The sequence below is a fragment of the Scyliorhinus torazame genome, chromosome 6, assembly GCF_047496885.1.
Source record: "Scyliorhinus torazame isolate Kashiwa2021f chromosome 6, sScyTor2.1, whole genome shotgun sequence".
Lineage (NCBI taxonomy): Eukaryota > Metazoa > Chordata > Chondrichthyes > Carcharhiniformes > Scyliorhinidae > Scyliorhinus > Scyliorhinus torazame.
Window position 1 is genome coordinate 194,136,855 of NC_092712.1, and position 15,253 is coordinate 194,152,107.

General features: G+C 46.9%; 1 protein-coding gene across 1 annotated transcript in view; it reads left to right on the forward strand.

Moving 5' to 3' along the window:
- LOC140425201 (dynein axonemal heavy chain 11-like) overlaps nt 1–15,253 on the forward strand; it is a 755,586-nt gene that overhangs the window by 659,842 nt on the left and 80,491 nt on the right. The window contains 4 exon segments of the mRNA XM_072509215.1: nt 735–883; nt 3,468–3,595; nt 6,257–6,484; nt 8,320–8,511. Of these exon segments, the coding sequence (XP_072365316.1) occupies nt 735–883; nt 3,468–3,595; nt 6,257–6,484; nt 8,320–8,511 (697 nt within the window).

Below are 15,253 nucleotides of genomic sequence, written 5' to 3' on the forward strand. Positions count from 1 at the left end.
ACTTCCGTGTGGGACCATCCCAGAAAAAGCCCCAGTCCAACAGTGGCCCAGTTCCACAGATCATTTCCTGCTGACTTTTGAAGACTATTAGCAGTGACTGCAGGTGTGTACATCCAGGTTCTTGAGATGGAATGTACCCTCCCACTTCCACAGACTTTTGGGTCATGATATTCTAGATACATGTTATATTGTTATGTTATTTGAGTAACATAAGTCGCGACTAACTGTAGACAATGTTGAAAGATACTCCAGTCCTTGAAGTAAGTTGAAAGTATTTATTTAGTAACGACAAAGCTATTAGTTGAGTTTGACACTCTGCTGATCTAACTCTAGTAACACAGTGAACTTGACTAGCTGACCAAACTGTATCTCAGCCACATGTGGTGGCGTGATTGAGATCTATGTTACACTCCTGTTGTTACTCCAGTCTCTGCTGGGTGAGTGAGGCGGAGAGCCTGTGTGTGTTGTGTTTTATAGTGGTCGTGTAATGCCCTATAGTGGTGATGCCACAGCTGGGTGTTCTGATTACCCATGGTTACATGTCTACATATCATTACACATGTATTTTATTTAATTTTTCCAACATTTTTGACTGACACTGTGTGCTATCAGCAGGCAAAATACACTCAAAGCATTACTAGAAAGTTCCAAATTACATTCATTTTCAATATATGAATAGAAATTAGTGAAGTAACTTCAATCACTGAAAGAAAAACTCTTCTCCTCTGTCACAGTAACTTTGTTGAAGAAAAGTTAGGACCAGCCTACGTCGATGGTCTGCGGATAGACTTTGCAAAATACTTCGAGGAAAGTAACCCAGCAACTCCCATGTTTTTCATCCTGTCCCCTGGTGTTGATCCTCTTAAAGATGTTGAATCGCTTGGTATGAATCAATGGAATACTGAATATTTTATTTTTATGCATTAATGTTACAAATCTTCAACCATGTGTAATTTAACTATGGCAGTTTAGAGATATACTTAAAGGTAAAATTTACATATCTTATGATCTGAATTTCACAGTGACTTTACTCTTGGAATGAAGCCACATGCACTCGAAATGCACTTTCGAAGGATTGCAAAAAAACAGAAAACAAAATAGTCATTAGTCAAATTCTGGAAAACCTCAAAACTATTTAACGTTTGTTAAAAATTTAGACAAGTATCTTCATTAAAAATCTTGACAGTTGTCTTAATAAAAGCAAATTACTGCAGATGCTGGAATCTGAAACCAAAAGAGAAAATGCTGGAAAATCTCAGCAGGTCTGGCAGCATTTGTGAGGAGAGAAAAGAGCTAACGTTTCGAGTCCTGATGACCCTTTGTCAAAGCCCCGTCTTCAGCTTTGACAAAGGGTCATCTGGACGATGTGAAATTTCTGAATTGGATGTTAGCAATTTGAGGCATATACATTCACCAGCACCACCGGTGTCCCCTCCAGCTTCCCACTCACCATCACAAACCTACCCTGGGTCCGTCACAATACCCCCCACCTTGAAAGCCACCCTCTTATTGATCCACACCGCCACCCCCCTTGTCTTCACATCCAACCCCGAATGGAACACCTGCCCCACCCAGCCCTTCCTGAACTTGCGGGGGGAGGGGAACAAAGACTCCTCCCCACCAACTTCTCGAACATATTCGTCACATACTTTGTGGCCTGTGTTCCCTCAATCCCTTCAGGCAGCCTCACAACGGAGATTCTGCCTCCTGGAACAATTGTCCAGGTCCTCCACCTTCTACCTCAGCTGCTTCTGGCCCTCTGCCACAAGCAGCATCTCTGCCTCCAACGAGGCCAGCCGGTCCTCATGTTCCACCACTGACTCCTCCACCTTCTGGAGCGCTGAACTCTGCTCCGCTCTCTCAATCGCCACCCTAAGTGGCTCCACCAATTTGGCCAGGTCATCTGAGGCCTCTTGCCTCTGCTGCGCATTCAATAAGTCCACCAGTTACTCTGTCGACCACTGGGCGGTCAATGATGCCCCAGACCCCTCCGCCATCTTTCCTTCTGTTGCAGTTCAAAACACCTCCCGGTCAGACTGCTGCCTCTTGCTTGTTACACTCGTCGTCTGAAAAGCCACAAACCAGCCCCACCAAGGGAGCACTTCTATCTCTCTGTGCTCCTGCACCTCACACCAGCAAACACCCCCTAAATCGGGTGAAAAAGGACCAAGCAATTCTGCCTCAAGCGGGAGCCAGCAAATGTGTGACCACTCGCTCCATGACTGCCACCGCAAGTGCCACTTTCACAGTTTATTTACAGGTCTCCTATCACTGGTGGCATTGTAGGAACTTCCCTTTCCTCTCCCCCAACATCTTTACCGCAACACAAGAGGTTTAACCCAAGCAGTCTGCCTTATAATCTGCTATATTCCTTTAGGGAATCCCTCCACTACCCTGTCACTTAAGCCTGCCATTTTCCAACCCTGCTCTTCCACCTTTTCGCTTCACTTTTCAGCTTCAGCCTTTTCTTGACCCACCCTCACCTTGTAAATTTGTTTTTTCCTGGAAATTTTTTTATTGCATTTGTAATTTTCACAGTTTAACAAATTAACGTAAATTTGTTTTATTCAGTCACGGCTCAACTGCATCTTCAGCTTCCAGTCCATTCCTAAACTGTTTTTAAAAATTCAAGACCCTCACTTCAGCCTCCGACTCTGTTTTCTCCTGAAGCCCACTTAAATATTAAGTGAGCTTCAGCCTCAGTAGTTATTGCCTCCTCCTGCTCGATAGCTCCATTTTCCTTCAACCAGTCTGAACCCTAGCCTCAGCCCCCTGGCCTATTCAAGTGCCAGCCTTAACCATCATAACCCACCTGAATCTTGACCTCCCCACACTATTACCCTCACCATGTGTTTTTTAATACCAAAGCCCTCTTGACAGCGTCCTAATCTTCTAGTTGTTACAAGGGAGCAGCAGCCAGAGGGCCCCAAGTCCAAAAATCATGCAGACCAATTAATTTTCTGTCATATTGCTCAACATTCTTCCATCATTGATCTTCAAGATCCCCCCAGGACCACACAGTAACAACACTGGCTTGACTAACAGGTTTTTGAGACAGGATTTCTACCCCACCCCATGGTGTGGTTTCCAATGCCGGAGGCTGCCGGTGGGATCTTTCAATCCCACCAATGCCTACACCGTTTCATGTGGCTGGCCTGTCCCACTGCCAGAGAACCTGCTACAGGGGGAAAGATGATTTAACCTTTCACCTAGCCAGGATACTTACACCAGTATTCATACATTCTAGAAATTAAATATATTTATTGGGGCTTTCTGCAAAGTCAAAGCATCCAAAAAGCTTCTTGATGGATTTAAATGAATGGGGTTGCCCCTTTGATTGCCAAGCCATATTCCCAAATGAACCATCACGGTTTATTCCAAAGGAAAATTTAAGAATTGATGACAAGTCTGTGTGACCACAACATGTGAAACTGTGGTGAAAAGCTCGTCTTTTGTTTTCTTTTCAGGTAAAAAGCTAGGATTCACCATTGATTCTGGAAGATTTCATAATGTTTCTCTGGGTCAAGGACAGGAGGTGGTTGCTGAAGCGGCTTTAAAAAAAGCTTCCAAGGAAGGCCACTGGGTCATTTTGCAGGTACACTGTAAAGACCATTAAAAGCATAATGATGGTCAAATTTAATCAACATATAATTCCGACTTGTCTCAGATGAAAAAAAGAGGCATTTATTTGTAAGTAACTTTGTAATTTTACCCCCCTAGTTATTAGGCCCATGGGCCTCAAAAGTCAACTTTTGAGAGCGGAGGTTGGGGAAGAGGACAGGTGCTATTTCTATTCTTTTCCCATTTACTGGTCTTTCCATGCCATTCCAAATACTTGATGTGGTTTCTCCATCCTGAATTGACCATAGATCAGGAATGACGGTAGCTCTTCCTCCATCTTGATGGAAAAGTACCTCGGGCGAGATTCTCCGACCCCCCCTCCGGGTCGGCGAATTCTCCACCACCGGATATTCGGCGGGAGCGGGAATGGCGTCGGGTTGGCGTCCATTCCCCCCGCGATCCTCCGGCCCGGATGGGCCGAAGTCCTGCCGCTAAAATGCCTGTCCCGCAGGCGTAGATTAAACCACCTACCTTACCGGCGGGACAAGGCGGCGCGGGCGGGCTCCGGGGTCCTGGGGGGGGGGGGCATGGGGCGATCTGGCCCCGGGGAGTGCCATGACGGAGGCGGAAGAGACTCCCTCCACTGCGCATGCACGGGAATGCCGTCAGCGTCCGCTGACGCTCCCGCGCATGCGCCGCCCGGAGATGTAATTTCCGCGCCAGCTGTCAGGGCACCAAAGGCCTTTCCCGCCAGCTGGCGGGACAGAAATTCGTCCGGCGCGGGCCTAGCCCCTCAAGGTTGGGGCTCGGCCCCCAAAGATGCAGAGCATTCCGCACCTTTGGGGCGGCGCGATGCCCGACTGATTTGCGCCGTTTTGGGTGCCAGTCGGCGGACATCGCACCATTTCCGGAGAATTTCGCCCCAGGTCTGCACCTAGCACTTAATTACAGCTGAGACATGGCCCTAAACTTTACAAGCCCTCTGCTGGTGTATATGAAGATAGGGGCTCTTCAACAAAAAACAGTGACCAGCCTGCCACCTTCCCGCCCACCTCCGACCTGTCTCCCATACAACAGTGGGCAGGTAAGGCATCAGGCAGCCCACCTGCCCTTGGGCCTATTGAGGCACTAAAGTGGCCAATTAAAGTCAGGAGAAGGGGACAGAAAGGTAGAAGTCGAGTAGCTTTCATTACATGGATTGCGGTGGGGCAGGATTGGTGGGGTTCATCATTTGGGGTCTCCTATGCCCATCGGAAGCATCCCCCAAGATCTTACCCCTTTTTAAGCCATCTCCTGGCCTCTAAAACAGTGATCTTCAAAGTGGGGGCGCAGCCCGCAGGTGGGTCGTGGGCATGTGTCGGGAGGGGCGCGGAGCCATCCTTCGCAGCGCTCCCGATTGCGCAAATTTGCGCGTAACAGCCGGCTTTTAACTTTGCAGAACTCTGCGCATGCGCACCGATGAGCAGGCATGCACACGCAGTGTGGCCGCATTTTATTTATATGGTAAAAAGGCTGCTCGCAGGTGGCAAAGTTAAAAGCCGGCTGCTGCTCGCTCTGCCTGGTTCGGAAGTGCTCGGTTCTTCTGAACGAAGCTAAGGCCGAGTTTCCCCCTGGCGACTAGCACCATCGGACCCACCCGCAGAGATCCAGCGCCATGGCCTCCACCTCAGAACTCGCCTGTATCTACAGCGCGCTCATCCTGCACGACGACGAGGTCACTGTCACCGAAGACGAACTCAATGCCCTGATTAAAACAGTTGGTGAGACCATTGAGCCTTTCTGGCCTAGTCTGTTTGCCAAGGCATTGGCTAATATTGACGTCAATAGTCTGATCTGCAACGCTGGTGCTGGTCATCATGCCCCAGCTGCTGCAGCAGTTGTTTCCACCGCTGCCCCATTGCTGCTGAAGAGAAAAAGGAAGAGAAGAAACAGGAAGAATCTGAAGAGTCTGACAATGACATGGGCTTTGGTCTCTTTGATTAAACGTGCTGTGCAACAACATTGTTACAATTTACAAAAAATAAATAAAAATTGAATATAAAAGTCGGCTGCTGCGGTTGAAGACCGCAAATTTGCGCAATCGGAGACGCAGAAGATTTTTTTAAAATTCTATGTAATCTTCCTGCCTGAGGGAGGCAGAGAGCAGGTCACAGCCCCCGAATGTTGCCATCACGTGCTTTGGGTGCGGTTGCGATTCCTCCATTTTGTCAGCAGCAAATGAGGTAAGAGAAAATGGTGGGTCGCGATGGTCGGCTGGCGTGGGTCGCGACGGTTGGCTGCCATGGTTCCCAAAGGTTGGCCAGTAAAATGGGTCCCCGGAAAATAAGTTTGAAAAACACTGCTCTAAAACAAGCCTCCCCAACCCTCTAATCTTTCTTCTCTCCTACTGGCTTCTGTAAGGCAGTCCCATCCAAAATCCCCAGACTTGACTGAAGTCTGGAATCCATGCCACTTTTCAGGAACTGCCTGTAGACCCACTGTGACCACTCCGCAATCTTGGTTGTGATGGAGGAGCAGTCCAAGAGACTTTATTACCAACAACTCTAATTAAGGATTACCATTCTTTTTACTTCCTTTCTATTTAATGAAATGAGCTATGTTGTCACTCTCAGCATATAATAAATGCACAAATTGTTCAAAAAATTAATTGCCGGATTTTAAAAACCAAAACTCTTGTGCATTACTTTATTTCCAGAATATCCATCTCGTAGTGAAATGGCTGGGAACCCTAGAAAAGCTGCTGGAGCAATTCAGCGAGGACAGTCATCCTGACTACAGGGTCTTCATTAGCGCTGAGCCTGCCCCAACCTCAGAGGAACATGTAATTCCTCAGGGAATACTGGAAAGCTCAATCAAGATCACCGATGAGCCACCTACTGGCATGCTGGCCAACTTACATGCTGCCCTCTATAACTTTGACCAGGTAGGAGACGGATGCAGATTGTTTGCATTACTTTGTCTAAATGGCAAGCTTACTTTCAGTCAAGGAAGCTTTGAAAATTTACAATAATTTTAGTCCAGTCAGAAAAGCAAAGTGACTAGAACTGAAACATGCAGCCCGTACTATTTTTATTATGTTTTGTTTCGAGAACTTACCAACACACAACTGGTAACAAAATCTGGGGCGAGATTCTCCAACCCCCCCGCCAGGTCGGAGAATCGCCGGGGGCTGGCGTGAATCCCGCCCCCGCCGGTTGCCGAAGTCTCCGGCACCGGAGATTCGGCGGGGGCGGGAATCGCGCCGGTTGGCGGGCCCCCCCGCGCGATTCTCCGGCCCGGATGGGCCAAAGTCCCGCCGCTAAAATGCCTGTCCCGCCGGCGTAAATTAAACCACCTACCTTACTGGCGGCGCGGGCGGGGTCCTGGGGGGGCGCGGGGCGATCTGGCTCCGGGGGGTGCCCCCACGGTGGCCTGGCCCGCGACCGGGGCCCACCGATCCACGGGCGGGCCTGTGCCGTGAGGGCACTCTTTCCCTTCCACCTCCGCCACGGTCTCCACCATGGCGGAGGCAGAAGAGACTCCCTCCACTGCGCATGCGTGGGAAGCTGTCAGCGGCCGCTGATGCTCCCGCGCATGCGCCGCCCGGAGATGTCATTTCCGCGCCAGCTGGCGGGGCACCAAAGGCCTTTTCCGCCAGCTGGCGGGGCGGAAATTCATCCGGCGCCGACCTAGCCCCTTAAGGTTGGGGCTCAGCCCCCAAAGATGCGGAGCATTCCGCACCTTTGGGGCGGCGCGATGCCCGTCTGATTTGCGCCGTTTTGGGCGCCAGTCTGCGGACATCCCGCCGTTTCTGGAGAATTTCGCCCCTGATGTTGTGTCAGGATTAAAAAACCATGACAGTAAAACTTATGATTGCAAATTGGATGCATTTTTGAATGATTGCTGTCACTATATAAACAAAACAAACAGACTGAAACTTGAATGGGTTCGCTGGTATAAAATGGGTGATTCTGATCAGCCGCCAGTTATATACTCTGATTTCCCTGTCAAGTAGAACAATAAGAAGTCTTACAACATCAGGTTAAAGTCCAACAGGTTTGTTTCAAATCACTAGCTTTCGGAGCACTGCTCCTTCCTCAGGTGATTGAAGAGGTATGCTCCAGAAACATATATATATATAGACAAAGTCAAAGATGCAAGACAATGCTTTGAATGCGAGCATTTGCAGGTAATTAAGTCTTTACAGATCCAGAGATAGGGATAACCCCAGTTAAAAGAGGTGTGAGTTGTCTCAAGCCAGGACAGTTGGTAGGATTTCGCAGGCCAGATGGTGGGGGATGAATGTAATGCGACATGAATCCAAGGTCCCGGTTGAGGCCACATTCATGTGTGCAGAACTTGGCTATAAGTTTCTGCTCGGCGATTTTGCGTTGTTGCGCGTCCTGAAGGCCACCTTGGAGAACGCTTACCCGGAGATCAGAGGCTGGATGCGCTTGACTGCTGAAGTGTTCCCCGACTGGAAGGGAACGTTACTGCCTGGCAATTGTCGCGCGATGTCCGTTCATCCGCTGTTGCAGCGCCGCAAGTAGAACAAGGTGTAGAGGGGGCAGCTGATTCAATGTCACTCACAGCATTACTGAAAATTAAACTCTTCTCAAAGTGCCTAAACTAGGGCAGACTTACCTGATTTGACCCAATTAGGAATTCTTTTGAGTTTATGATCATAAAATATTGATTATCATGCAATGCAGTCATTACAATAAACTTTATAATTTAAAAGCTTTGCAACTGATACATTTTTTCTATTACATCTTACAGAATATCCTGGAAATATGTTCTCGAGAACAAGAATTCAAAACCATTCTCTTCTGCCTCTGCTACTTTCATGCATGTGTTGCAGAAAGACGTAAATTTGGCCCTCAAGGTTGGAACCGAAGCTACCCTTTCAATGCTGGAGATCTCGCTATATCTGTCAATGTCCTTTTTAATTACCTGGAGGCAAATACTAAAGTAAGAATAATAGTTTTGATTATTTATGACAACTAATAACACAATAGACATTTATCCAGTAGAGTACAAATTAATGCTGAAAGAAGTTAACATTGAAGGGCACAAAACAGGATGGTGGGCAAGAAAGGTTAGCGGTCACTGAAAGTATAGACTGGCATTTGTCACCTCCATACCAAGGTGGAAGAATGTATTGTTGCTTATTTTTACCCCGTAAAATGGGGTTATGGGCATAGCGTGTGGGCCCAGGTAGGGTGCACTTTCGGTGGGTCGCTGCAGACTCGATGAGCCGAGTGTCCTCCTACTGCACTGTAGGGATTCTATGATTGCATGAAAACGAGAAACTGTTCACGTGTGTAGCTTAAACATTATGGTCTGCACGCAAAACCTATAGGGCGCCAAATTAGATAGCTCATGAAAACTGGCATGGATCATGATGCTTGATGAACATAGAAAATAGAAGCAGGAGGGAGGCCATTCAGCCCTTCGAACCTGCTCCTCCATTCATTATGATCATGGCTGATCGATAAGTTCAATACCTTGATCCCACCTTCCCCCCCACACATCTTTAGCCCCAAAAGCGATGTCTAATTCCTTCTTGAAATTACACAACATTTGGCCTTGAATTCGCTATCTGTGGTAGCGAATTCCACAGATTCATCACTCTCTGGGTAAAGACATTTCTCCTCACCTCAGTCCTAAAAGGTTTGTCCCTTATCCTTAAACTATGACCTCTTGTTCTGGACTTCCCACCATCGGGAACATTCTTTCTAAATCTACCCTGTCTAATCCTTTTAGGATTTTGTAAACTTCTATGAGATCCCCTCTCAATCTTCTAAAACGCCAATGAATATAATCCTCACCAACTTAGTCTCTCCTCATATGAGAGTACCGCCATCCCAGGAACAAACGTGGTAAACCTTCGCTGCACTCCCTCCATAGCAAGAACATCCTTCCTCAGATAAGGACACCAAAACTTCACACAGTACTCCAGGCGCGACCTCACCAATACCCTGTACAATTGCAGTAAAACAGATGGCACGGTGGCACAGTGGTTAGCACTTCTTCCTCACGCCGCTGAGGACCCGGGTTCATCCCGGCCCCGGGTCACTATCCGTTTGGAGTTTGCACATTCTCCCCGTGTCTGTGTGAGATACGCCCCCACAACCCAAAGATGTGCAGGGCAGGTGGATTGGAAATGCTAAATTGCCTCTTAATTGGAAGAAAAAGAATTGGGCACTTTAAATTTGCAAAAACAAAATAATTGAAGTAAAGTATCTCTAGTCTTATACTCAAATCCTCTTGCTGTGAAGGCCAACATACCATTTGCCTTCTTTACTGTCTGCTGTACCCGTGTGCTTACTTTCAGTGACTAATGCATGAGGACACCAAGGTCTCACCAAGTATCCACCTCTCTCAATTTACACCCATTCAACTATTTTTGCTACCGAAGTGGATAAACTCACATTTATCTACATTATACTGCATCTGGCATGCATGTGCCCACTCACTCAGCCTGTCCAAATCCTGCTGAAGCATCTCTGCATCCTCCTCACTGCTCACCCTCCTACCTAACTTTGTATAATTTGCAAATTTAGTTCCCTCGTCCAAATCATTAATATATAATGTGAACAGTTGGGATCCGAGCACAGATCCTTGCGATACCCCTCTCAACACTGCCTGCCAATCAGAAAAAGACCCATTTATTCCAACTGTTTGTTTCCTGCCTGCTAACCAGCTTTCAATCCATCTCAAGGAACAATCAGTAATCCCATGCACTTTAACTTTACATCGTAATCTGCTATGTGAGACCTTGTCGAAAGCCTTCTAAAAGTCTAACATCCACCGGGTCTCCCTGGTCAACTCTACTAGTTATATCTTCAAAGAATTCTAGTTGATCTGTCAAGCATGATTTTCCTTTCGTAAATCCATGCTGACTGTCTGATTACACCACTGCTTTCCAAATGCTGTGCTCTGAAATCCTTGATAATGGACTCCAGCAACTTCTCCACTACTGACATTAGGCTCGCTGTTTTCTCTCTACCTCTCTTTTTGAACCCCTACCCTTTCCTTCCAGTGTATACAGCAAACAATCTTGGGGGTGTTTCATCAAAGTATTTAACTCCAATGCATCAAAACTAGCCATTAGGTCTAATCTGAGAGCACAGGCAGCTCAACTGACCAATCAAGTTTCACATTGATTCCTTTCTCTAGATCCACTATCACTTTTCTGTGATGATCTATTACAAATTACCAGGATGGGAGTAACATTTCCTCAATAGGATTATCGAGTTAAAGTTAATATCATACCTACTTTACTTAATGTAAAAAAAAGTTATGCGTTTAAAAGCCCCACAAGCCACAATTTTAAATTCTACCCTAATCTTGTTATTAACACATTTCTCAAATTCGGCAGTGCCATCCCAAAATAAATTGTAAAGATGCCTGAAACGTTTCCTTCATGAGGCCAATAAAACATAGCGGGATCACCTTCAGCAAAGTAGATCTTATGAAAAATACCAAAAGCCTCATTCGGACCACAGGTTCTTCTGTTCAGTTCTCAGTTTTCTTTCTTCATCTGCTGCCACTTTGCGTGGTTTCAGAAACACTTCTCTAAATCTCTAAACATTGTCAACCTGCAGATATGTGGCTTTCATACCCTAAAGAACCAATAAAAAGCCTTCTAATCTTTGTGTCACAACAGAATGCCTCATTTTGTACGTGAAGACTGACTGAAGGGAATGTCTGTTTCCTCAAGGTTCTTTTTTTGAAGCTACAAGTATCAAAATCTCCTCTGTGAACTAGATAGTTGGAACCAGTTGTGTATCCATACGAGACACCTTAGCACAGTCTACTAACTTAAACATTGAATTTTGTTAAACTTTTGTGCAGTTTGCTGATGTCTATGGTTTATTTTTCTATAGAATTACCTTCCTTCCATTTTCCAGTATCTATCAAATTCTGTCCAGCCTCATCTGCATTAAATAAGTTATTGTTGTTGGGGCAATACGGCAGTGCAGTGGTTAGCACTGCTGCCTCACCGCATCTAGGACCCTGGTTCGATCCCGGCTCTGGGTCACTGTCCATGTGGAGTTTGTTCATTCTCCCCGTGTCTGCGTGGGCCTCACACCCTCAACCCAAAGACGTGCAGGGTAGGTGGATTGGCCACACTAAATTGCCCCTTAATTGAAAAGAAAAATTGAGCACTTTACATTTTTTTTAAAGTTATCGTTCTTGTAAATTGCATCCAGGAATTCTATTAGAAGATCCAAACCTTCATCTCTATCCAACCGGCTGGCATCCATCTCAGAAAATATCGTACTTCTGATTTACTTCATGCAGGAACTGATAAGGCCATACCCTGCTTTCTCTTTGTTAGAGCGATAACCAGTGGCCATAGTACAACCTCATTCTTCCATTGGTCACATGGCTCAGACTTCCAAGAACATTCAGAGGGTGATCGTATCCCATCAATAATGCTCACTTTCTGCCATTTTACACATTGGCTGCTAGGATTTTTATTTTATAGCCGAGGAAAAAATATTTGCTGTTTCCTACCCTAATCTTTAGAAACCATCTTCTGCTAGAAGACAGTTGGCCATTTAAATCATTAGCTGCCTTCACAGAAGTCAGATTTTTGTATTGCAGGAGTGTGAACCCAAAGTATGTGGCGTAGACCTGGGAAAGTCAGGCCTGAACTTTGTGCGTTTATTTGGATAGCCAGGGTTCCTCCTTTGGAGAGGTATGATACTACTTTAGGGATGGTCCTGGGACGCCTATGAGAGTGGTACGGTATCCCTTGGAATTGTCATAGTAAGCATATGTGCAATAAAAGTGCACAGACTAGGGCAGCACGGTGGCACAATGGTTAGCAATGCTGCCTCACACGCCGAGGTCCCAGGTTCGATCCCGGCTCTGGATCACTGTCCGTGTGGAGTTTGCACATTCTCCCCATGTCTGCGTGGGTTTCGCCCCTACAACCCAAAAAATGTGCAGAGTCAGTGGATTTGCCACACTAAATTGCCCCTTAGAAAAAAATGAATTGGGTACTCAAAATTTTTTTTTAAAGTGCACAGACTAATTTACTGTCAAGTCCATTGGAATTGGCAACAGACCTGACAATATCAACTGTCAGGAGAAAATGCCAAAGGGATCTGTCAAGTTATTGAGCAGTTTAAAAGTCCTGCCCTTTTAATCTTTAAAAATATCTAGAGTGTTTAAAAAGTCATTGTTTGATGTTTCACTCTGCTGACATAGCCTGAGGGCTTATATTACTGGACTAATGCTGCATGACTGATTTTACAGCCATCCATTATCACAGTAGGTGCCAGCCATTTCACAGTATGATTGACAGTTACAAGTGGTTATAGACTTTTATAAGTGGAACTATGAATTCCAATGCTTGTTGTTATGATGGATTGTGCATATAAACCATGGGCGGGATTCTCCGCAATCGGCGCGAATCAGTCCGGCATCGCGCCGCCCCAAAGGTGCGGAATTCTCCGCATCTTGAGGGGCCGAGCCCTCACCTTGAGGGGCTAGGCCCGCGCCGGACTGATTTCCGCCCGCCAGCTGGCGGGAAAGGCCTTTGGTGCCCTGCCAGCTGGCGCGGAAATGACTTTGCCGTGCGGTGCATGCGCGGGAGCGTCAGCGGCTGCTCACGGCATCCCCGCGCATGTGCAGTGGAGGGGGTCTCTTCCGCCTCCGCCATGGTGGAGACCGTGGCGAAGGCGGAAGGAAAAGAGTGCCCCCCCGGCACAGGCCCGCCCGCGGATCGGTGGGCCCCGATCGCAGGCCAGGCCACCGTGGGGCACCCCCCGGGGCCAGATTCATAGCCTCCATGCCAATCCATTCCCTTGTATCCACTCCAACGGAGCCCGGCCGCGCCACCTTGTCCCGCCGGTAAGAGAGGTGGTTTGATTCTCGCCGGCGGGACAGGCATTCCAGCAGCGGGACTTCGGCCCATCGCAGGCCGGAGAATCGCCGGGGGGGGCGCCAACCGGCGCGGCACGATTCCCACCCCTGCCGAATATCCGGTGCCGGAGAATTCGGCAACCGGCGGGGGCGGGATTCACGCCAGCCCCTGGCGATTCTCCGACCCGGCGGGGGGTCGGAGAATCCCGCCCCATATGTTTGTTGTTAAGGCGCTATGTAGTTGAAGGAATGCATACAGTATTGTTTTTTATGAACAAGTGTTTTCAATAGTTTGAAGTCTGCAATAGACACTTTAATGTGTAGAACCTATCTTCACATGGGCCCTGAGTTCTTCCCATGGTTCATACTGAGTGAGTTGGCGTTGTTGTTTAAGGGCAATGGGGGGGGGGGGGGGGGCATGGGTTGGCATTAGTTGGCAATAAGTTTGCATAGCAGTTATAAAGGTCCATTGGAGTGGATACAAGGGAATGGGTTGGCATGGAGGCTCTGAAGAGCCGTGAAGATGATGGAGAGTATGCAAGGAGTGTGTGGCGGGCTGTGAGGGCTAAAGGGATGTTTTTCTTACTTTTGGACATCGTTCTGGAGCCCTGAGGCTCTACCCATCTCTGCATCAAGCCGTCTCCTCGCTACTTCTGGACTCACCCCCCTCGACTTCTGATAGAGCCCACTCCCAGACCAAGAATCTCAATTCTAGGCAGCCATTTTTGACAGTCTGGTATGGGGAACCGGGAATTCTTTCAACCCCGGAAGTGCATCCAAGTCACGGTCAAACATCCAGGCCTAAGTGTTAGTTAGTGTTAGTACAGTTGCAATGACAATATTAATAGAAGCTATAAAATTATCCACATCAACTTGAATCTCTTTTTTTTAAACTAATGAAATATTTAACCACTTGCATATTCTATATAACTCATTTCAATTACTTTTTCCTGACTTGTCTCCCTTCCCGCTATTTATTTTCCAAAGCAGAGACTCACAAGGTAGATATATGTATGGATGGTCATTTGTTCCCATCTGTGCTCATCATGCAGGCGACCTCCAGTCACAGCACTCAACAAATGATTCAATGTGGTTTTTTTACATTCACTACCCTTCTTGGAGATCTATTTAATTGGCTGATAGGATCTCCAACTTTGCTTGGCCATATTCCTCAATACCATCACATGACCTCCTGCACCCACTCACCCTGCTAACTCAGATCGCTCGACATGTCCATCCTCATGGCTCACCCCTCTCCATGCCCATTAGAAAATCAATAACCTCTTCATTATTTGATTTGATGATTCCAGCTAGACGTCCATTTTTCAATCTTGAAGTATTTTTATTCTTAATGAATAAGTTTATTTCTCAAGGCACTAATTTGAACACTATGGTTTTACTCCTGGGTTGCAATACTCTCAAGTTAAGCCTTTCAGTCTTGGAGACCACAGGGAAATACTGGAGGGGGAGTAAGCTGACACGTTGAGCACACTGTTGTGTGAAGAGGATTTCCTGGTATTAGTCCTAACTGTGTCTTTCAACATATAGGACCTGTGCCACCTTGTCCTGTAATGGTTGAACTTGGAAGTCAACCCACTGATCCATTTGGGCTACTGTTCAAGTTTACACCGCAGCATCAGCTTAATTTATTTTGCCAGTGTGGCTATTCCTTAAAATCCCATCGTTTTGGATGAACTTTAATTTTCCTCTGGCTTGCCATATCGCTGTTTCCACCTCCCCAAACAACACTGAATATTTTCTTTCTGGAAGATCCTCAAGTCTTTTTATTGGTTTTGTTTAAGCTGTGTGATGTGTTTTGGTATTTTCCCAT